Source organism: Equus caballus, chromosome 3 (genome assembly GCF_041296265.1).
Source record: "Equus caballus isolate H_3958 breed thoroughbred chromosome 3, TB-T2T, whole genome shotgun sequence".
Taxonomy (NCBI): Eukaryota; Metazoa; Chordata; class Mammalia; order Perissodactyla; family Equidae; genus Equus; species Equus caballus.
Genome location: NC_091686.1, coordinates 82,941,095 through 82,966,141, shown reverse-complemented (window position 1 = coordinate 82,966,141; position 25,047 = coordinate 82,941,095). Strand labels below are relative to the sequence as shown.

At 37.2% G+C, this 25,047-nt stretch overlaps 1 protein-coding gene across 1 annotated transcript; it reads right to left on the bottom strand.

Moving 5' to 3' along the window:
* Positions 1-140: 140 nt before the first annotated feature.
* NMU (neuromedin U) lies at positions 141-24,144 on the bottom strand. Its single transcript, XM_005608756.4, has 10 exons — positions 23,807-24,144; positions 20,992-21,050; positions 16,633-16,680; positions 12,589-12,648; positions 11,201-11,230; positions 11,061-11,111; positions 9,086-9,160; positions 5,820-5,873; positions 4,734-4,773; positions 141-1,651 (listed from the first exon to the last, which is right to left on the bottom strand). The coding sequence occupies exons 1-9, from the start codon at positions 23,913-23,915 to the stop codon at positions 4,738-4,740; spliced, it is 522 nt and encodes a 173-aa protein (XP_005608813.1). The 5' UTR covers positions 23,916-24,144; the 3' UTR covers positions 141-1,651; positions 4,734-4,737.
* Between the last annotated feature and the right edge of the window lie 903 nt (positions 24,145-25,047).

Below are 25,047 nucleotides of genomic sequence, written 5' to 3'. Positions count from 1 at the left end.
GGAAACCTAGACAGTTGGCTTCCTTGGTGTTTGGGTTAAGGAAAGGATGTTTACTGAGAACTGCCAGGAACATGGGGAAAACATTTGACGTTACTGCCAAATAAAGTTATACACATAGTCACAGAGATATACTGATAGGATTTAGAAAAGAAGAAAAAAATGTTTTAATGACACAATTTTAAACTTGGGTTCAGCATTGGACCACTCCATCTTTAGTGCCCAGTTAATACTTGATACAAATGCTATACTCTTAGTAGCTTATATATTGTTATGTTTGCATATAAGATATTAATCCATTAAATATAAAATATTTTTAAATATCCCACAATTTTTGTAACCATGTTTGGGTATTTCTTCTTCTTCTTTTAATATCATGGGGAGCCCTAAAAAACGTATGTGGCCTAACTGTCTCTGGATTTCTGAGGGGCCCTGGGAACTGATTAAATTAGAATTTGGGTCCCTTTTCTTATTTCGACAATTTAAAATCCAGGCTAGTTGCATCACTGTACGTCACACTAGCTAATGTTGCCCTATACATCTGTGGCTTTAGAGTAGGAGGTCCTGTCTGCTCTCAAGTCCTTATCTTGTCAAGGCAATTCATTTTTTAAAGAAGAATGTACCTTTTGTCCTTTTCTGCTCCTTCTTTCCTTATGTTCTTCACATGGTTGCCAAGAAGTGAAATTCAGGGACTTTGTTAGTAAAAGGCATAATTTAGGCTATTAATCAGTCATCAACATTAGTAAGACAAAGTTTGTTAGATACCATAAAGAATGTAAGACATAATCCTACCAGAAAGCTGCCTTTCTCTAATCAGCCAGCAGCCTGCTTGGTGGAGTAAGTAGGTGGTTATCCAAGAGGGATATCAGAAGGAAAAAACTCAGGGGAACCTGAAGAAAGACATCTCAACATCCATCTAAGATTAATTCTGTGTCCACTAAAGACTGATTTGATGTAAAAAGTTCTCTAAGTGTGTTCACAATCCTCCATGAGTAATATTGTTTTTTTTCTGGTAATGGACAAGACTGGTTGCCTTTTAGCTATTACAGGGTGAACCAACTTATTTTAAGATAAACTGCATACTACCAGTTGGTAGAAAAAGCTAGCCTCCTGATATGTTTGTAGCAATCAGACATCTATTTTACAGTATGTAAATCAGAACTTGCTTTCTGGATTACTGGATGGATCATGGCCAAATTCTCCAACTAGTGTAGTTTTAGTTGGTATTCACATTCTAAGATTGTTAGCTACTGGACATTCTGGTATTTATAAGAGCTGGTTATTTTGTCACTGATGAAATCCAAATAGGATAAACTAAAATAGTTCATTAACACTCAATTCTATACTGAGTGCCTTTAATAAAAATAAAAGAGCAAGTGACCAGTACTGTCAAAAGCTTCGGAGATCTAAGGAACATAATTATTTACAGCTTTATTACATACTATCATTACAACACTAGGAAAAAATATTTTAAGGTTTTTAAAAATTTTCAACAAATTAAACATTTATAATCTCAGTCAATTTTTTGAGAATGTTTACAACACAAGGATTCTCAAACATGATAAACTTAGCAAGGATTGTTTTTGAGAAGAAAACAAAACATCAGTACATTTTGTATTTCATGGCGTTGTTTCTGTGGAAAATAGTTGGTATCCTGTAAAAAAAGAAAAATTGAATTTAGATTCAAGTATAAATGTGTATGCGAATGTGTATATAATGTTTGCATATAGACATTTCTATAAATACTTTGTCATGGATGATAAAATTGACATTGGAGCTATTTCTCAGCTATTCTTCAGTCCGTATATTTTTAGCTATCATTTAATTTCTCTCTGATGGAACACTTATTCTGTCTGTATTTTCCAAAATTTTACTGTATTTACCTACAAAAAAGTAGTTTCCTAAAGCTCATTAATGCCAGTAAGTTTTATAAATAAAATATTTCAAAAGTTGCACAGTTATTCCTTACGTATTTATTTCCTGTGTATTTGCAATTAAATCATTCTATTTTAGCTCTAACCACTTTCTAAGTAAATATAAGTCATCTGGACAGAGTAAGACCTCAGATAACCACATGAGAAAAACAAAGAAAAAAATGATTACTAAGTATTTCTCTATTGACAAAATAAAATGAAATCCTGAGTGAATTAGTCTATGTAGCCCTTAATCTTGGAAATAATCCAAATAAAGCTATTTTTCTCAATTTCAAAGAGAATTTTTTACTAAATTGATCAAATCATGAATTAAATTCCATTTCATTTTAGTGAGGACCCTAACACAGTTTGGTGTTCCAATCGCAGACATTTTTTCCATTTTAGGGTTAAACTATTTTTTGTTCACATTTTGTAAATGACTCTATATTTTTAACACTATAAAAGATAGTTTCTTTTCCATTAACTCTTTGTTCTTAGTTCCTTGAAAAAAGAAAAAATTAAGAATATGTTTGCTCATATTCCTGATGTGAACATAACAAGCTTTTGCTGAAACAGGAGTTAATGCCAAACTCAGAGTGAAAATTTAAGCTCCTAATTATGCCCTATGAGCATATTAAATTTTTTTCCTCACTTTTTCAATATTTGTATCTTTTATTTATTTCTTATCTAACTGAATTGGCTAATGCATAAAAACTACATTAAATAAAAGTTGACAGATCATCCTCGTTTTCTTCCTGACATTAATAGAAATGCTCCAAAGCTTTTCACCATTAAGCCTGCTATTGACTTTGAGACCATCTATAAATGACGTTAATAAAGATTCATCTCTTTCTACAGGCTCTTCTTTTAAAACATCAGAAATTGATGTGGAATTTTAGCAAAAGCATCTATTGAGATGATCAAATAATTTTTCTTCTAACGATGAAAATATTTGAATAGCCTTCCTCATGTTGAACCATCCCGAGTTGCTGGAATACACTTCATTTCATGGGGTCATATAGTTTTTTGAATATACTGCTGAATACAACTTACTAATATTTCTTTAAAATTTCTGCATTGATATTTATAAATAGGATTGACCTACAGTTTCCTTCTTTACACTACTTTTATAAGGTTTTGGTACTAATATTTGTTGGCTTCATAAAAAGTATTTTGAGATTTTCTTCCTTCTTTGAGCTGGAAAAATTCAAAATCTATTGGCCTAGTACTTTTGAGGGAAGAGTTTCTAGAGAATATTTTAATTTTTTTCCATGGCTATTAGACTGTTTAAATTTTTTCCTTTCTTCTGAGGTCAGTTTGGTAGCACCTGCTTTCCTAGACAATCCTCCATTTTACCCCCGTTTCAAACTGACAGGCACAGAGATTTGCAAACTACTTTTTTATGATTTCCATTTCTTCTATATCTATTCTCATTTCGTTTATATTTTTGTATATTTATGGTTTCTCCCTTTTTTCTTGATTAGGGTAGGCTAATTAGGCTATTTTATTTTATGTTTTGCAAAGAAGCAGATTGTGCTTTGTTTACCAATTCTTCTATATTACTAATTTATAACATGAATTTTATCTTTCATTTTATAATTTTCTTCCTTTTGCTTTCCTGAGGCTCACCTTGTTGTTCTTTTTTAATTTATTAAGTTAAATCCTTAATTCACTCATTCTTTCTTGCTTCACAGTGTATAAAGCCTTGAATTTTCCACTGAATATGGCTTTGGCAGAGTCCCCTAAGTTTTAATAATGCAGTGTTTTCATTATATTTATTTTCCAGATATTGTATACTTTTGCAGTTACCTTCTTTAGTTAGAAATAGTGCATTTTAATTTTTGTTTCTATGAGAAAATATTAAGAATTTTAACATTCTTAAGCTAAATAAGTAAGGGTTGAGATAAATGATACGAATGAAATATTTGCAAAAATATTTTCAGCATACAGGATTTAGGATTACCTTAAGTTAGTAGAACATACTTTTATTTCTGTGGTGTAAATTTATCAGTCTTCATTTGGGTTTAATTTCAAAATTCGTAGTCTAGTAAGATATTAGGATTAACATATTTATTAAACATGTAGAGTCATGGGGCCCGCCTGCTGGTATACTGGTTAGGTTGATGTGCTCCACTTTGGCAGCCTGGAGTTCATGGGTTTGGATCCGGGGCGCAGACCTAGCACCACTCATCAAGCCACACCGTGGCGGCATCCCACATAAAAAAAAATAGAGGAAGACTGACACGGATGTTAGCTCAGAGCCAATCTTCCTCACACACACACACACACACAAACCATGGAGGGTCATTCAATAGCTACGAAGTGTCTACTACATCTCCAGCATTGACGTGGAAACTCTGGGAGTCCTAAAGTAGAAGTCATGCTATCATGTCTTTCCACATTTTCTTAGTTCTCTAGAAATGGTAAACCATAGCTTTTATAAAGAATCTTGGAATACAGGTCATTTAGAAGACAGCAACGCATTCAGTCTTTAAGTTCTGGCCCATTATTGTGGACACTGATTACCATGATAAGAACACAATCCCTGCCATATACTACTTGCACAATAAACGATGATAAGGTCAATGTCTACAAAATCAGTGATGACTATTGTGGGACACACAACATGGGCAATGCAATTCGGGCCCTATGATGCTGGCATTTCCCATCATACAAAGCCTTCACAGCCCCTATAATTGTAGTATTTATATAGAACATTAACGTACACATGCAATCAAATAATGGAAATATACTGAGCACCGTTTAATTTGTGAATATCTGAAAACAAAATTTTCAAACTGGGTTGAATTGTGAAGCGCATACCATTTTAAAGGTAACGTTCCGACCTTCTTCCATTGCGTGGCTGGAAAAAATAAATTAGAAACAAATCAGTGTAACTAAGGTGGGAAGTTAATTTTCATAGAGAGCAGCCTAATGATCTCAATGTGTGGTATTATTTCATCCTTTGGTTTTCCTCCTTCCTTTAACCCATTCTCCAATAGTTTTGAAAATGCAAATATTACCATGTGGTTCTCCTTAGTCTTTACAATAAAGTTGAAATTCCTTAGCTAAGTATTTCATTGGCTAATTCCTGTTGAGTCTTCAAATTCAGCCCTTAAAGCCTTCTCTGTACCTCGTCCACTCCCTGGCCTGGTTAAGTGCCTCACTTCTAGAAACCATAGCCCCTGGATTGAAGGTGCATTTACCAGAGTATTTTGTATTTGTTAATGTATCAATTTCCCGTTTTTGGCTGTAAACACCTACAGTGTAAGAATGGAATCCTGTCTGTCTTTATATTCCCAGCCTTTGGTACATTGCCTAGCACCCAGTAGAAATTCAATAAATAGCTGCTCAATGAATTGAGACAAAAATCTCTGCTAATGTATTAAGGATACAAACATTTTAGAAAGTATAGTTGCTCAGAAAGAAATTCACGTTTCATAGACAATTTGGACATACAAAATACTAAATGCAATTACAAAGCTTTGTCTACTCATAGCTTCTCTTTTAGTTGCTTCTTTTATTTTTAAAACCTTATGAAAATAGTCATACCTCTTCCGATCTCCTGAATCAAACATTTAGTAAATGATTCTTTGGAACTTAAGGAGTAATGCATCTTTTAGACACTCAATGCCTGCACATGAAATGGTATGGAACTCAACTGTGAAAAAGGTGAATGTCATAGGGGGATTTACAAACATAAGCAGTGGAGTAGAGAAGAGATCAGAGATGCCGTAATATTAAAGCAATAAGGAGGTAGAAGAAGTGAATCTCAGACTGTAACACTTGATGTCAAATATGTATAAATAAACTTCAAAACTTAGTTGAAACTTATGAGCTAATATAAATAAATGCACAGTGAAAGTATTTTTTAATTTTGATATTGATGATTTTTTTTAATGAGCATACCCTGAATAGAAAATATCTTCGACTTTGACTTTCAAAAGGGCCTTGAAGTTCTTCCTAGAAGAGAAAATGAGGGTATTACAAATCAAATAACAGTAAAAATAAGTGCAAATTCTTCTTGAAGGTATAGTGAAGCTCAAAGTTATTTTCAACTATCATAATTAAACAAAGATGGAAATCAAAGACTTGAGTATATAATTCATATCAATAAGTAATCTTTGCATTTATACCTGAAGAATTTTCCATAACTAGCAGTATCATCAAAATGTTGCATTTTAAAATAATTCTCTTATCAATATAACAGATTCTATTTTCAGGAAGTTTGTCAGTTGTACATATAGTCATCAATAAGTAGAAAGAAAAGACAGACACTTCATAGATAATTAACTATATTTAAAATCTCCTTTCAGCATTTTGTTAGAGTGAAATAATTTCTTTAAAATACATATTGTATGTGTTAACACATGACCTGGGAAAAATATAAAACAGGATTGTGTCAGAGCTAAAATACACAATATTTCTATAGGAATTTAAATTGAAATTGAGGGACAACTTTGGTAAACTATATTTGTTCAATGGGACTTCAGAAGAGATTTTCCCAATATAATTATATTTACAGGAATGTTAATGAAAAATACCAAGCAGGACAAACCAATTATTCATAGTGGATATATTTTGAAGTGTTTTCTTAAAACATTTCATTTTAAACATAACGGAAAAAAATAACTTTTTATGGTTTCCATAAAATTGGTTCCTGTAGCTTCCTATTTTCAACAACTACTTTTTAAAGAAGTATCAGGAAGGCAATCACTATGACATTTGTCATCAAAACCTTTTTCAATTATTCCATAATATAAGTACAATTATATATGCATATATATATATATATATATATATATATATATATTTCTTTTTTTGAGGAAGATTAGCCCTGAGCTAACATCTGCTGCCAATCCTCCTCTTTTTGCTGAGGAAGCCTGGCCCTGAGCCAACATCCTTGCCCATCTTCCTCTACTTTGTATATGGAATGCCTGTCACAGCATGGCTTGACAACAGGTGTGCAGGTCTGCACCCAGGATCCAAATCGGTGAACTGGGGGCCACCAAAGCAGAACGTGTGAACTTAACTGCTGCACCACCAGGCTGGCCCCACAATCATATTTTTAAATTCTAAGAAATGGCTCTGATATCTATTAAAATTCTGAAATCCTTGCTTTACAAGAAATATACCTTAAATTCTCAATATTTTGTACCTAATTCTCATGTTGACCATAAACCCCTCAAATTACTTAGAAGATTGAAAATTTTAATATTTAAAAATGTGCACATAGAAACTATATATTTATATGCTTATATAAGAAGGTGTGTATATTATATTAAACACAAAAAAATGTAGGCCAAAATGTTACTTAAAACGTGCCAAAATTTAAAACTTTCAAACCCAAACATACAGGTCTTTTTAGTCTTATCATTGAAGATAGAACTGCAGAAAGATAAAAGAATTTAGGAAGTAGAGGTAAAAAAGATGGGATGGAGGTGAGGATGTTTAGCAAACAAAATTTAAGAAAAGTATTTGAATGCACTAAGGTCTGAAAACTCATTTTCTTTAAGAAGCCAAAACATTTTGCTATCAAAAATATGTTTTAAAATTAGGTGACTTAAGCCAGCAAAGTTAACACTCTACTGTAATTTTTTTTTTCTATTCATGTCTTATATTCTTTTCTTTCATAGGTTCCTAGGAAACTTGGCTTGTTGCGAAGTACTTCTAGAAGTTATCATTTGTCCATCAGGATATACTACCATGTCAGAGTCCACATATTCAGCTAGTTTTCTGGAAACATAGTCTCATTCAAGGTGAAAGATTCAGACAAAGTACCAAATTGGCCACAATACTGAGTGCTTAGCTTTGATATATAATGACCTTGAAGTGATATAGTAAACTAATAATTTGTTGGTGTATTTTAGGAAACAGGATTTTTACATCAAAATCTTATACTATTCATAAGTCAAGCAAAGTCTCCAGAAAGTACAAGTTAATCGGAAAAAGCATATCTTATTTCTAGAAAGCCTGATGACAACTGACTTTATTCTTTTTCATACTGGAAATTCTAAAATTTTTAAGAGGCTACTACAGTTCCTCTTACATTTCTCATTTAGGTTGGCAGCAGATGCTGTCTCGCTTGATGGAAGCTTAGTTTAAGCATGTGAAGAATTTAGGGAGGAAATAGTGACCATAAAAATAAATTTTGAGGAATTTATTTGCCTAAGCTGTTTGCATTTTAAAAAGTATTTGAAGACTTTTGGTAGAACTTTAAGAAGAATGAAATTAATACGGTATTTAAATTAAGGAAAAACCTAACACTAAAATAATAGAAGTATCCAAGATTAGATTATACAAGGAACAACACAGTGAACAAAATATTTGCCTAGACCAGAAGTCAGAATACTGTTGTAACCTCTAATATCACTTACTAGAATGATCTTGGAAAGCATCTTTAACTATTCTGGGTTGTTTTCCCCTTTCTAAACTGGGAATGAAAATACTTGTATAAGTACCATCAGAGTTGCCAAAAGAATAAAGTGAGCTAATATAAGACTTAACCCTGTAATGTATTACAAGAATATAAGGCATGCTTAAAGATAATACCTAGAAACTTTCATCACTGAGGATTCTTTTTAATGACAATAAAAACTCCACAACTTCTAGTTAAAATTCCCTTATATTCATCTTAAACATAGACACTGGATTTGGGCCATATTTTTGTTAGTTGTAGAGAAAACAAAATGCTTACATTGAGTTTCTGATGTATTTATTTCACGAGCCTTACTCTTACCAACATTTTAATACTTGGATAGAAAGCTTGCCATCCTAGCCATCTGCCAACGTGTATACAAAGGGGCAGTAAACTGTCCTTTACCTTTTCGCCTATTCCTACCTAACAACTAGGCACTTGTCATGTCCTTTCTTAAACCAAGAACAGTCTTCCTTCCTGGGAGGGTCATGGCCTTGGAAGGGAAATCCTATTCTCAGCTTTCTTCATCGCCCACAGCCTGAGTTAGGAGGGACATAACATGCAAAGGGGGCACCCTTCTCTTATTCCTGATTGTGAAAACACTTCTGTGAACAGATGCTCTTCCGTGGGCTAACTGGGCGTTTATGTAGGGCTGATCCTGAAGAAGAGTATTTTACAAACCAGCACAGCTGGGAATTAACAGAGAGGGCTGCCCCACACAGAGTGGTAAAGCCAGCATGCAGTTCGTGTTACGTACGTCCACTTTGAATCTCTTCATTCTTCTCTCATGCAGTTGAGGAACGAGCTGCAGCAACGGATGCACGACAGACGACTGAGAGACACGAACACACACACATGATGAGCACAAAGGCTTCTCGGCATTAGGCATAAAGATGGTTTCCTATTGGTTTGTTTTTGGTTTTGGTTTTACCCACTATTCTTGCTCCAGACAGAAAAGAACAAGAAAGACGTTATCTAAGACAGCCCTTTGTGAGCACTTCGAAGAACTGTAGAGAATAAGCCAAGAGAGGGAATTAAATTTGGTAGCTCCATGCTAGGATCTTTGTCACTATGTTGAAGAAGCAGTTTCCTGAGGGCCTCAGCTCCATCATCAGCTGTCAACAAGTACATCACCCACCTGCATCCTTGAGAGGCAAAAAGCCGTCTGCTCCTAGACTTACTCAGAATGATTTGGGGCAGATGAAACCAACTCTGTGAGAATAAGTTTTCTATTATGAAAATGTTTATCCAGAAGATTATACTGCATACACATCTAGTAATCCCCTTTATTTGTTTATTTATTTTATCTTTTGAGGAAGATTAGCCCTGAGCTAACATCTGCCACCAATCCTCCTCTTTTTGCTGAGGAAGACTGGCCCTGAGCTAACACCCATGCCCATCTCCCTCTACTTTATGTGTGGGACGCCTGCCACAGCATGGCTTGACAAGCGGTGCGTAGGTCCGCACCTGGGATCCAAACTGGCGAACCCCGGGCCACCGAAGCAGAACATGTGAACTTAACCACTGCGCCACCGGGCCAGCCTCTAGTAATCTCCTTTATAAAATACATTTTTTAAAATTGAACATATGGAACAAGACAACAAGGGACACCAAAAAAATGGCAATAGGTCGTTGATCGTGAAAAACATGACTAAGATACATTTTCTCAAAATATAAAGATGCCAAGCAGAAGAAAATGAAAGCACACTTGAGACATGTGGCTACCTGACAAAGTTTCATTTTAAAGGCACGGCTTGAACTGAACCTTCTCACAAATATTAAATTCATTTATCAAATGGATTACTTTAAGCCCTATATAGTGGTTATTTGTTAACCAACTCAACTTGTATTTGGTTTAAGCCAGTATAACCTAACTTTCAACACCTCATGTGTAAGAATATTCAGTGTCATAAACGTTTAACACTGAATTTAAGATTATAGTTACCTTCCCCAGGTACACAGATGTTTAAAATACACTGTGCTCGTCATTCCCTAAACTGGTCTATGGTAGTGAGTCACAAGCTTAGAAAGAATATGATAGTCAAATAATTATTAAGTATCCTAAATTGAAACACCAAGGTAGGTTAGTTAGCATTTTTAAAATCCATGCATAGAAAAAGAAAAACTACCACTAGAACCACACAATTTAGAAGTGAACTGAACTCAAGTTACTGGTATCCAGCTAATCTTAGAGAGTAAATTCTCCCATTAAATGCCTAATTATGCATAAGATCTTAGGAATAGAAGTGGATATTTCTAGTTCTATTTAATTACACTTTTGACATTCACCTTTTAAAGTAATTCTTAAAATGCCTTTGGATAAAACTGTTTTTCCTTTGCATTAATCACCACCTAAAACAATATGTTTTACTTATTTCCTTTTTTGGCCTTTTGAATGTAAGTTCCATGAGAGCAGGGATTTCTTTTTTAATTTCCTATTGTATTTACTGCTATATTTCTACTACCTAAAATTGTGCTTGGCATATAGTAGATATTCAGTAAATAACTGTTGAATGAATGAATGAATGAATTTAATATACATGTAGTTATTGAGATATAAAAGAAATTAAATGTATAATAAATATTGAATTCCATTTGTTCATCTACGTGTAAACTTTTAAAGTAAAAAACATGAATTTTGGTCTAGCTTTATTAGATAAACTGCAAAAACAGGTTTTTTCTAAAAAAGCAAATACTAGTGATTACTAATAAAAAGTCATTCTAAAACTTACCACAACATTTGAATTGCCCAACTTCCGTGTCTTTGAATAATGAAATAAGAACTGTTAAAAAAAAGTAGTGAGCTTTACTATAGACAATTAGTGGTTTCTTTATTATTTTTTAATGTATATATTTATGGAAATCACCTTACCCTTTTGGTATTATCTTTTTCATCTGTTTCCTATTGACAAGAGAGATATATAAATATCATTATAGTATATATTATTATAATATATGTAGTACAAAATTTACAATATATTATGAGATTATATAATTTTTAAAAACATGACACATATGTTACATACAAAATACAACTGAAATTGGTTAAGCAAATACTGCTCTAAAAATAAACAAGACATTAATTAAATACTGTTTATAAATAAAAGTGTGAATAAAGATCTTTACTACAGCATTATTCGTAAGAGAAAAAAACTGGAAACATCCTAAATGTTCGACAGTGGTAGAACGGGAAGTTATGACATGATCACATGAGAAAATCTTCAGAGAAAAAGACAAGAAAGAATCAGATCAAAATATTAGTAATTATCACTAAATAAGTGAGTTATTTTATTTATGTGTTATTTTTGCTTTCTTCCATAAACTTTATATTCCTCTCTCCCTCCAAAATCCTATCTTTTCAAGAACAAGTCATATCATTCCTTTTTTGTTGTTCTCTTTTGTTCTCATTTGCTTTTAATATAAAAGGAAACTCACGGACAAACATTTCTTTTCTGTTAATTAGGAAAAAAAGTCAATTAAGTGTTTTGGAAAATGTCACCATTAAAAACACTGGAAAGATATAAACTTATTAGTTTGTGAACACTTATTAGTTTCAGAAAACACTTATCCTTTCAAAATACCAAGATTTCTTTGAATTATTGTATGTGAAAGGTACAGAAGTCAGAATGTACCAATGGTCATAGATTAAATTAGAACTGCTAACGAAAAATGTAATTCTAAACCTGAGGCTCTTATCCTTGATAAGGTAGTTTTAAAATAAGTTCATCTATAAGATACAGAATATACAATGAGTATGATTCATCTTGCTATTTTTCCAAGTTCCCACCTATCCTCACTTCAGGACAAAAAGTTCTCCCAGAAGAATCAAATAATTTTAAAATGAAACCAAGACGTCACAGTAAGAACATAATTTTCAAGCTGACATTGACAATATAGTTTGCTTTTTTGGCATTCTTAATGTCTTTTTCTCTAACAAAGAAAGATGCGTCTGTTCTCCAATTGTAGTATGAGTTGGAGAAAACAAGAGCCAGATGACCCCAGATTTCTCTCATCAGAACTAGAACACATCTTACACCTGAGGGGGACATATGATTTTCCAATTAGATGATTGTAAACTCCATTAATAAGATTCTAGCTTCTCAGACATCAGAGAAACTGAAGTATTTGTTTCTTATCCAAAACCAGCTTATGCTCTTCTCACTCCTCTTGGCATGCTTCCTAAATCGGGTATATTGTCTTTCAGGAGGAATTCCAATGAGCAATTTTTTGCCTACAATTAAAACACTCTTTCAACCTTACCTGGGCCTTTGGTAGACTCCTCATAATTGTGAAGCAAAGCTCCTCCAATGCGTTCGATGCCTAATGGAAATGCGAAGATGTACAGGCTAAGCTTCTGCTTTAACAGAATTTGCATAGAAGATAAGACTGTAGAAGGTTAGGAGCACAAGGATAGTTCAACTATCCAGAAGAGAATCCTTCTTGTGGCCCATTGAAACTCTTTTGGAATCCCTCGATTTCTCTCATGATAAAACTTGTCTCCTAAAAGTAAAAACTTCCTTTCCACCAGGAAAAAAAAAGTGTTATGTACTGTGTATATGCACTGATTGAGGCTTCCACTGTGGTCCAGATTCATAGTTCTCAGGACTTGCTATGATTCCACGGACTTCTATGAGAGTAACTAGGGCAGTGCCAAAAGAGAGAGGATTCTTCCCAGCTGGTAGCAAAGTCTGACTCTACATGCCAAAGCTGTGAACCTCATTGAATATTACTCATTATGGGCTAATTTAAAAATCCCGTAATTGCTCTCAAACAATGGGAGTTGGAGGGGAAGAAGCCATGCGTGGTGCACCTAATCCAAGTTACCACCCTTCCAGGCTGCTGACTGCACACCCGGGATCAGGTTCTTCAAAGCATCTGAGCACAGGAGTAGGGCAGGGCTCCTTGTGGTGAGCAGCCAGCTGGGTGTGGTGAGGAGTAGCACAAATGGACAAGCTGGGGCAAAACTTGCTTTGCACAGAATTTAGCACAGTTGTACCACTAACAATTAATTACTTAATAAATGCACACTGGGGGCCGGGCCCCATGTCCTAGTGGTTAAGTTCAGTGCACTCCACTTCAGTGGCCTGGGTTCAGTTCCCGGGCACAGACCTACACCACTCATTGGTGGTCATGCTGTGGTAGCTACCCACATACAAAAGAGAGGAAGGTTGGCACAGATGTTAGTGTAAGGCAAATCTTCCTCAAGCAAAAGGAGGAAGATTGGCAACAGATGTTATCTCAGGGCAAATCTTCCTCACTAAAAAGAAAATGTGCACACTGGAAATAATGAGGAGCTGGAACAGTATGAGGTGGGAGTGATATAATTAGTGGTTAAAAACATGGGCTATGGAGTGGAGCAGCCTGCAATTCCACAGCAGTGCAAATTCCATTTCTACTCTTTATTAGCTGTGTTACCTTGGGCTGGTTGCCTAACCTCTCTAAACTTCAGTTTCTTCAGCCATGAATCAGGGTGACATCATCACTGCAGAGAGTTCTTGGAAGGCTTAAATTTAGATAAAACGTCTTAGTACAGTGCCAGAACACAGCAATTAGTTAACAGTAATAGCATTTAAAAATAGTAGCATTAAAAAACACATTTAGTAGCATTAAAGAATGTGTAAAGCATTGATTTACAGCTGTAGTTACTTTTAATTTAGAAGACATGTCAAAAGAATCGTTTGGGGCCGCCAATATTCTCAACCTTTGAACAATAGTGTGTATTTAATACGGTTGACTATAGTTAAGGATACAGTTGGAGCAGCCTTCCTAGCATCAGAGGTCTGCTTTGTTCTCCTTCATGTGTTTGTCTGCCATGCAAATTGTTGAGGTACTTATTAATAATATTTAATGGCTCATATTTATATAGTGCTTCAATAAATTACAGAACACTTTCAAAGATATAATTCACATTCTGTCCTTAAAACATAGCTGTGTAGTATACACAACGGGAACTGTCATTCTCATGAATAAAGGAAGTAAGCTTCTAAGAAACTGTCAGTTGCCCAATACCACATATTGCTAGTAGTTTGTAGACTGTTGCCTGGGAGCTAGGTCTTCTGACCTTTAGATATTCCTGTGTCACACTGGTATTGACTGTTACGCCTATGGTTGGGAGCTAGATGAGAAAAAAAGTAGAGTGTGGACACTAATACATCCTTTCTCACTTTTTCCCTTCAGGGATGAGTGCACACAGGTCACTCCATAAAAATCTAGAAAGAAATCCCTGAAACCTTCTTTTATGGCTCATCTAGAAATGCTACAAAATACAAAACAATGAAAAGAAAATAGCTAGTGATGCCATGTGCCAAAGATGTAGCTCTTAACTTGAAGAAGAAGAAATTCAGATATATGAGTGTCTCCTCAGAAAAAAGCTGCTAAGCTGGAGGAGGCTGGCAACAAGATTGAAGTTCGACAGAAAAATTTTCAAAACAAGCTGCATTTTCTCCAGTAATTCCTTACACAAAGCCATCATTCAGTGAGCTACAACTATTCTTTAAGAATTTTTTCATACTAAAATTTTAATATTTTATTTGTGGACCTTAAGGATCCTCATTTTCTATTTACTAAAAATGTTTTGAAGCGCTGTTCAGATAATCACACAAATAATAAAATAACAGTTAATGTGAAATTGACAGGTTAAAAAAATTGTATCAGTTAATACAAAAGATTCCATAGTAAATTCTAAACTCTCCTCAAAAGGGACATAGTATCCAAGTCCAATAAAAGCTTAGTTTTTCTTTCTTTCTTTTTTCTTCTTCTTCTTCTTTTTTTTTTTTTTTTTTGAGGAAGATTGGCCCTCAGCTAACATCTGTTGCCAATCTTCCTCTTTTTGCTTGAGGAAGATTGCCACTGAGCTAACATCTGTTTTATGTGGGATGCCACCACAGCTTGGCTTGACGAGTGATGCTAGGTCCATGCCCAGTATCCGAACCTGTGAACCCTGAGCCGCCAAAGCGGACCAGGCAAACTTAACGATGACGCCACCAGGCTGGCCCCAAGCTTAGTTTTTCTTGATGGTGTTTAGATAAGTACTTGAAAATTCATCCTTTTAGTACTGCAGAAATAAAAGTGATTCTGAGGGTGTTGCTGAATTTTAAATACAATGCAAAAGATTGTATGCTGATTAATATCCATCACGTTACATATCCATCAATGCTCCTCCAGTAATTTAAAATATTATTCATATATGTCATCTATTTTGGTCCTGGTCTTGCTTTACCATCTAGTGCTCTAACTTCTTTCACGTGATCCTCTGCAGACTGAGGAATGGGTTGAGGCAGGAGAAATAGCCCTACGCAAGGCTGCTTCTCTACGCTGGCCAGGATGACATTCTGGAAGGACTGGGTGAAGGACATGGCACCTTGGCTAGACCATATAGGGGTACACCACAGGCACACGGCTGATAGCTCCGAAAGAGGATGAGCCAAGAGCCTCTCCTGAGCCCTCTTCTCTGTCCAGGAGACTAGGGACACTGATTAAGAAAGTCAAGACACTCAGGCTAACTCCGCTATACCTGTACTCAAAGATAGAGCTGCAGACACAAGCAGCAGCGTCCAGGAGAAACGCGGGAAGGAGGACACACTTATTTCCCATTCCTCACGTTTCCATGTGCAGGAGCTAGACTAACACCCTTCTCTCCCCAACTCTCTCTTAACTCTTTCCTATGGGAAGAGGAGCGAGTTACCCGAGAGATGACTGGGAGGAGGAAATCTAGCATGTTCCCTTCAGCCTTTTCCTCTTTTGGAATCAGCTCTCTGGTCAGCTGTTCTTGTCTGGTCTTTGTGGCAGAAAACCTGACTCTGGCCAAAGTCCCCAAGTCACTGTCTAAGCCTGTTTAATTCTTGGGGCTAGTTTTAGCAAATACACTTGGCATCAGATCTAAGGCCACATTTACAAATTAACTTTTCAGTTAACGATGATACTTCGAGCTCTGTTAAGTCTGACTCCGAAGTTTCTCTCTCCATGGGTTTCAAACTCAATTGGGGTACAGGATATTAGCCCCCAGATACAGCAAGAGACATTATTTTTAATCTGACACAGAATTTGATTTTGAAATTAACATTTTAATTTCCAAAATGTGTGTATATAATCTGCAAATCTATTTTACTTAGGAGATAAAAGTCCTAGCACTTTACCTCATAAGTTCACAGCACTGATTACTACCTGCAGATAATGTAATAATTTCTAATATGTTGACGTGTTTTACAAGTCCAGAAAGTGATGACAGGTCCAAAGGGAGAAATAGAGTATCTCAGCACTACACAAATGTCTACATCATTACAAAACACCCACAACTGCAATTACCTGAGGCTGGGAGTCAACGGACAGGAGAGAAGAACAAGCGGCATCTATCTGCAGAAAACAACAATGGCAGTCACATCTCAGAAAGAGACAGAAAAGGGCAGAAAATGGAAAGCAGATTTTACCAAGTCAAGTTACCTTTGTAACATTAATTGAAGTTCTGTGACAGCTTAGGACTCTGGATCTGGGAGAGAGGAAGTCCTAGAATTGGGATTTTTCCCCAGCCACAGGAGTGTACGTCCCCAAGAATGGTTGATAGGGCTCATCAGAGAGTATAAAGATGCTTCACACATTGAGAGAAAGAACTTCGAGTATTATTCAGCCTGAGACAGGTGAGAGGTGACTAAAGAGTGGCCTGGAAATCAAGGAGCACCCTGTTATCGTGTCCGTCTTTATTACATATAAGTCTAATCACACCATCTACGTTAACAGGATAATAGCATAATAAGCGCTAAATGATAAATAGTATACAGTAAAAACTCTTATACAACATGGGCAAATCGCTAGTTAGAAAAGGTTCTTTTCTGAAATGAAGTCTCATTGAACTACAGATGGCAGCTAGCTGTTCTCAGCCTTTATCCTAAAGAGAGAACTTGAAAGACTTTACGCTGTAGTATAAGAGATTTATATTAATCATTAAAAAACTGTGCTGAGAACTTAAGCACTAAGCTAGATGTCTGGAGTTGTTTATGGCATTTATTTCGTTGGTGGCCTTTTAAAATGAGACTCGAAAAAATGGTACTAGTCTTGTCTGTCTGGGATGATTTGGGTTGAGTCCTGTTTATGGCATAACATCTCAGGGGGCCCCTTCGAGTCCCAAAATTCTTTGTTGATCAATTTAATTCAATTTCCATTTTCACATCAAACTGAGCGGGGATTGTTATATTCTTTAGTCATAATTTCTCAAGCTCCTTATTGCTTCCAAGTTGAACGTGTCCTAAAATACACGATTCTCTAATTTAGAGAATAACAAAGGTGGGCAATATTATAGAAAATATATGTCTCTCTCCTTTTTATCCTCACAGAACTTGCCATCTTCTCTGTACATCACAATATTTGGGGAATTGCTTAATTCCACTTGTGCCTTGTGCCCACCCACCTGCTCCCTCTTCCACGCCGTATGAACCCAGAATCATGGATACGAAAACACACACACACACACACACACACACATAAGTGATAAACTTCTTGAGGGCAGGGGCTGTGCCATATCTAACTTGCCCAGAATAAGTGTTCAATAAATATTCTTTAATTAAAAGAAATTAAACGTGGGGAAAAAATAAAAAGAGAAGCCAGTTGCGAGGGGAAAGCCAAAAGATACCCTTTTAAGCTGTGCATTGTGACCAGAGCATAATATATCACCTCCAAATGTTAAATGCTTTCATAGGGCAGGAGGGAGTGGGTCCTCCTGAAATTTCTGTGGTGCTTAGACAGCTGAAGACATTCCACGCTCAGGAGGAAAGCTGTTTACCCTCCAACCAGGCTGCCCACCTGTGTGAGGTGGCCATGTCCCAGAACAGAGAGCCCTTGAACTTCAGGGCTAACAAATCAGTGCACCAATTATTGCTTGAATAAAAACATCAGAATAAGAAAAAGCACCAACTAATCAAATTAGGAGATAACTTCAAAGCTTTTCAGTCTTTCCTTAAAAGGCCCAGCAACATTGCTCACCCACTTTCTATTTGGGTAAGCGTTTGTTCATTTTACTCAGCTATGGCCCTAATGGTTTTAAGTGCCGCTAATTGCTTCTGAGAACTCTGTAGAGTCCACTGATGAAGCTGTTTGCAAATGATTAGGTCTCCATATATGGTTTGAAAAGTATGTGCTTTCAGTGTCTGAATAGCTCTGTAATTTGTAAAACCTCCAGAAGAAAACTTAACTACACGTTCTGAGCATCTCAACTGCTTTAAATATCATTTTCTATAAAAGGACTTATAGTGCTTTTACAACTCTATGTGAGCTTTTCCCCAGAATTATCATCTAAAATATTTTTTCAAAGATTTTCCACCGCAATATAGATGATTTCAAGCTAAAATAAACGTTTTTTCCATATCAATTTTAGGTTAGATTTATGAAGTTTCTGAAAAAAACTAAATGGAATTCTGATTAGGATTACATTGGCTTTATGAGATTTACTTGGAGATAATGGACATTTTTATTACATTAAATTAATAGTTCCATCCAAGAGCAAAGAATGTCTCTTCACATATTCACATCATCTTCGATTTCCTTTATTAAATTTAATATTTTTCTCCATAAAGCTAAGGCATATTTTTGGTTAGGCTGGTTCCTAAATACTTATAGTTTTTGTTGCTATGGTGAATGATATAATATTTTAACTTTATTTTCAGGTTACTTTTTCCTAGTGAAAAGAAATGTTATTGATTCTTGTATATTACATCCAAAAATCTTCTGAACTCTCATCTTAGCTCTAATAGTTTAAGAGCAAGAGATTTATTAATGTAATTCACCATGATCATAGATTAAAGGAGAAAAGGCATATTGCTTATCTCAATATTGATGCAGATAAAGTATTGATTAAGTTCAAATTTAAGTTAGGATTAACAAAACTTTTAGCATGATAGGAAAGGAAGAGAAATTCCTTAACTAGGTAAAGGCTATATAACAAAATTCTAGAGCAAATTTATATACTTTATGGAAAAACTTTGGGTACATTTACTGTGTAACATAGTACTGGAGGCCTTGGCCAATGATATAAGAAAAAAAGAAATTGTTTCATCAGTGCTTATTATGTTACTATTGCACCTTTTCGGCATCAGATATTTTTCTAGGAATTTGTCCATTTCATCTAAGTTTTCAAAATTATTGCCATATAGCTGTTCATAATACTTTTTTTTGGTAACAGCTTTATTGAGATATAATTCATATACCACACCATTGGTCCATTTAAAGTGTACAATTCAATGGTTTTTAGTGTTACTTATAGAATTGTCCATAATATGTTTCAAAAACATTTTTAAAACCCCATTTTCTTGGTGGTCTACTCTTCTTCAGTCTATATCTTGTTTATCTTTATCTTCCTTCTGCCTTTTAAAATCAGTACTGCCAGTGCTTATTAACATTTTGAGAGAACAAACAAATGGTTTTGTTGATATAGTTGACTTGTTCTCCCCTTCTCTCTTTTTAAAATTCATTTCTGCCCTTATTTTTAATATTTACTTCATTCATGTTTCTTTGAATTTCCTCAGTTATTCTTTTTCCCACCTTTTTTATTTGAATGCTTAGCTTACTTGTTTTTAAATTTTCTTCTTTCCTGATAAATATGTATGAAGCTAAAATTCCTCTCTAGCTACTGTTTTAGCTGTAGCCTACAAATTTTGATTTATAATGTTTTTATGTCATTCAGTTCTAAGTATTTTGTAATTGCCTTTTTAGCCCAGGGTTATTTACCAAAATGCTATTTACTTTCCAAAGAGATGGGCTATTCAAGTTAAACTTTTACTATTAATTTCTAATTTTATTGCATTATGATCAGAAAACATTTTTAATGGACTCTAACATATGGAAACTTTGCATTCTTACACATGGTCTAATTTTTTAATGTTCCAATGATTTTTTTTATGTTCCAATTATACTCAAAAAGAATGTGCATACTATTTAGTATAGGTTTTTAAAAATATTTCTAGTAGCTCAAATTTATTAACTGTATGGTTAGATCTTTGATATATCTACTTATGTGTTGTCTGCTTTGACTATTAGTTTTGAGAGAGGTGTACTAAAATCTCCAGCTACAGGTGTTCATTTACCTATTTTTTTTCCTGAAGTTCTATCAATTGTTAAATAAATTTTGAGGTTGTTTTGTTAACATACATTAATGATGCTTGTATCTTTTTGCTTGTTCTTTTATTAGCACATAAGATCCCACTTTGTTTGTTATGATGGTTGGTTCCTTTGAATTCTCTTTGTCAGATCTTAAGATGGCTACCACAATTTTTTTGCCGTTCATATTTGCTTGGTACATCATTTTCCTTCCTTTCACTTAGACTTTTTTTGTTTTCTGTTTTAAGTGCGACTCTTATAGACAACATATGTTGGGTCTTTTTAAAAAATCCATTCCGAGAATCCCTGTCTTTTGAGTGGTGCATTTTAGTACATTCACATTCATTGTAATCACTCTATTATTAGGGCTCATTTCTGCCATCTTACTTTACTATTTATTGCATTTTTTCTTTTCATCTTTCCTTCTTTCATTTGATAAAAATAATAATTCTGAATATTATGATGTCAGAATGTTAGTAAAATCATAGTTGTCTCAAAGCTTAATTATATTATTTCATTTCACCACGATAATTTCGAAAAAGGGTAGAGTTTTCATGAATTTTTATGAGGACAATTCTTTACCTCATTCCACAACAGTAGTTCTTGTTCAGGCCGTAATCCTTGAGGCCATATTGGAGCACCTAAAAGTAAAGTTATACTCATGTTAATTTTGTAGTATTTCTTCTAAAATTATACCTTTATGTATAGTTCATTTGGGGATGATTTCTCAGTTTTCACTGTACATCTCTACCTCCTATTTCAGCATTTGACTTAGTATAAGGAGACATAATTATTAAATCAATTTTAATAACATTACAAAGACATTACTTTCAAGAATGAATGAATTACATGTCTACACAAAAGAAACTGTAGATGAATGCAAAGGTAGAAACAATCTGAATGTCAATCATCTGGTGAATAGATCAACAAAATGTGGTACATCCACAGAATGGAATGCTATTCGGCCATAAAAAGGAATGAACTACTGATATACGCCACAACACTGATGAACTTCAGACATGCTAAGTCAAATAAGCCAGAGGCAAAAGGCCAAATATTGTATGGCTCCATTTATATGGAATGTCCAGAAAAGGCAAATCTATAGTGATAGAAAGACTAGTGCTTGCCTGGAGCTGGGAGTAGGAGTGAGTTTTAACCCTTATTCAGTGAGTAGGGGCCTGAGTAGGAAAAGACACTTCTTAATTTAGTCTTAGGCACTTGATCACTTATAGTTACGGGACAAATCAAGTGACAGTTTGTTGCAGATATCTAAAATGTTCCCCTCTTATAGGAAATTTCCTTCTTTATTTTAATAATGTTCTCTGAATAGTAAACTGATTCCATCTGCTGAATCTGTGGCTGGCCCTTTATCTTCTTCTTGTTATTGCATGCTCTGCTAACTCGTTTTTACCAAGGATGCTGTACTTATTGACACTATTTATTTTCCTCTGGCTTTGTGACATTTGTTTTGTTGTTTTTAGATGCATCTTGCATAATGATTACTCGTGGTAGATTATCTCCCAGTTTTGTTTAAGTGCGTCATGCTTCCCCTTCAGTGCCATCTCTAGGGATTCAGGACCGGGGCAGATCACACCGTATAGTCACCCTCTCCCCACCCCATCACATTTTTAGAAAGATAAAATTAGTATTTTTAGTACCAAAAGCAGGTCTGAAGGGGAAAGAAGACACAGAAGGGTAGCCTAGGGGGGTCTCTGTGTAGTAAGAGAGGGGTCTCATCCCTTCACTTGAGAAATATTGGGAATATTTATGAGACGACTGGTCAGCCAGCAGACATGCTCTTTTGGAAATAAAATCCAAGACTTGTCTTTTTTAGAAACCAGCTGCTGCCTCCCATAGTTTCTGCTCGATCACCAGCAGCCTGAAAATTCCCCCGCCTCCCCAAAAAGCAGGTATCTCCCACTGATGCCAAAATCACTGCCAGCCTATAGCACATAACATACACGCAAAGTACATTTGCTTTACAGAGTAAAAGCCATTTTTAAAACTATCTCCTTCCTCAATAAGATAGATAAAGATTACCATCCTAACTTTACCAGTAACAAATTGAAAACTGAAAACGATTACCATTGCTTTGCATAAGTCATGTTCCATCACTCCTGGCTGTGTGATGGAAAAGGTTTAGGTCTCCTGGCTTCTGCCTGCTTAGATTTCAAAGCCAAATTACCTGCTTCTCAAGCAGGGGGACCCCTCCCCGCATCTCCAATTCCTCAAGGAAAGGAGAAAATCAAAACAACGAAAGGACAGCAATAAAAATAAATACATTAGGAAAAGAATAAAACTTCAGTTCCCCAACATCTAACTGAGGGCTGGGCTATGCTCTGAAAGGTCCCTGCAGTTATGGTTTCAAGTCTGCAAGCTTCTGAACAATGGTGAAACAGTCTGCCCACCTTTATCTCACTGACCGGAGAGCAGAGGGAAGCTAAGAGAACCTGTTGCCAGCTGGAAAATTCGTGGTCTTAGCAGGGCAGTGGCTGACTCTAGAGGGCCCCTGCCTCAGAGCTGGGAATGAAGAACAGTCCCCTCAAAGTACCTGGAAAGGTAAGCTTTAGAGAGTAGGACATGATCTCCCCACTACAAGGAGTCGTGCTCTGCTCTACCTGATCTCCCAAGCTTCAGACGTCCCTCCCTGACTTGGCCTTGGCCCGCCCCACTTCTTTCCTCTAAGCCAAGCTCAGGAAGTCCCTATTGCTATCATGTCACATCTGCCCTCACTGGCTCTAGCAGGAGCACTCAGAGAGCGCGGTTTGCACGCTTGCCTCGCCAACTCTCATGATAAACAAAAAATCTCTATTCCTTTTCCTGACGTGGGGCTTGAAAACCTATAAGGCACAGAGCCCACCCTTTTACCCTTCTGAACGGCTAAAATGGGGCCTGTTTTCCCGCTCGAGATTATCTGAACAGAACAAGAGCTCACTCACCAAAGAAACTGAGCACTCTCCAAGTTTACCTCGCCTCAGCAGGTGATGTATCAAACTCACTCTAGTTTTGCTTCAGCCATCAATTCCCCCCAGTAATTGCAATCAAAGAGAAAGCATTTTAATTCTCACCGTTTTCACTCCCGTTACCCACAGGCCAGTCGGGTTGGACATCCTGAGCCTGGGGGAGCCCTGCAAATTTCCATCAACGGCGGGCTGCCCCGCGCCAGGCCTGGAGATTCGGCCGACCCGGGGACGCGCTCGAGCCGGGCCACTGGCACCTGTGCCGCCGGCTGCCCTGGGGCGACAACCCGCGTCTGCAGTCAAGGGCGAGGACCTGGGGAGCCCCGCGGCCACAGCCGAGAGTCGAGGCGAGAAAGGGAGGGACGAGAGCACGGCGAGTGGAGCCGGGGGAGGCGCGAGAAGCGGCGCGGGGGCCCGGGTGCGCGGGGCCGGCTTACCTCGGCAGGCGCCCGCGCAACAGGCGAGCAGCAGCAGCAGCAGGAGCGGGGACGCCGGGGACGCCTGTCCGGGGGGCGGCCCGGGGCGCCGGCTCGCGGCTCGAGGCATCTCGGCGCCCACGGGCGGCTCGGGGCTCGGGACCCTGCTCTGCGCTGCTCCACTCGGTGCCCTGCCCGTGCCTCGCGTCCCTGGCGCGCCGCTCGCGGGGCCCGGCCGCCGAACTGACCGCCCCGCGCGCCACCAACTTTTAAATCTCGAGGACACGTGGGCTGAGGCGGCGCGGTGCCCGCGCGCGTCACCTCGCCGCCCCCGGCCTCCCTCGCGTCACTCGGGACCCACTGCCCGCCCCCGCCCCCGCCCCCGTCCCTGTCCCTCCCCGCGGAGGGACCCGCGCCCCGGAGTTTCTGACTCAGGCTGTCACGCATTCTCCCTCTCCCAGGGGCTCTGGGATAAAGGAGAATGGAATTAAATCAATGCAGGTCCATTTCTTTCTTTGGAAGGATTTGAGTGGGAGCCAGGGGGGCATGGCACACCAGGCGGTCCGAAGAGGCTGGGATCCAGGTTTTTTAACTCGGTAGCGGCGACGGTCCTTTGTATCTTAAGCCTGCCTGGGACGCGCCGCCTTCTTCACCCTCCCGGGACTGTGCGGTGCCTCCTCTCCCGGAGCTCCAGGAGCCCCCTCTGTCGAAGCACCTCTGTTTGTTCACTCGTTTGTCCCCAGCTCCTAGCTCAACGCCCCGTGAATGTTAAAGCAGTACTGAGTCAACGGTGATGGTGATGTCCGTGTGTCGCCCCCCCTCCCCGTCCCGTTCCTACAAGGTCTGAGACTATTTAGCGAAATGCACTTGTCTGTTAATGAAGGTCAAGAAGAAAGGACTACTGGGGCTTGACCGCACATGCTTGTCTAACGACTCTAGAAGACCTCCAGCTGTCCTATGGATTTCCAAGACTAAGGTAACTCCTTTTTCCGTGCGTTTCTGCTGCTGTCACACCCTAGCTGTTGCATTCTGATTTCGAGGGTGACCTGACCACTGTCCCTCTCCATACTTACTTCCTAAGTGGAAACGTCCTGGAAGCAGCCTCTTCTAAGACACTAGCTGATACGGTTTTAATTTCCTTCTTCAAAAGAGGGAAAACTGATCTTATTGGACCACCTTTTGAAAGGCGTGCTGAGGAACAGATAGGAAAGAAGTACATTAACATTTCTTAAGGGGCACCTTTAAGTTGGGCGCTTTTTCCT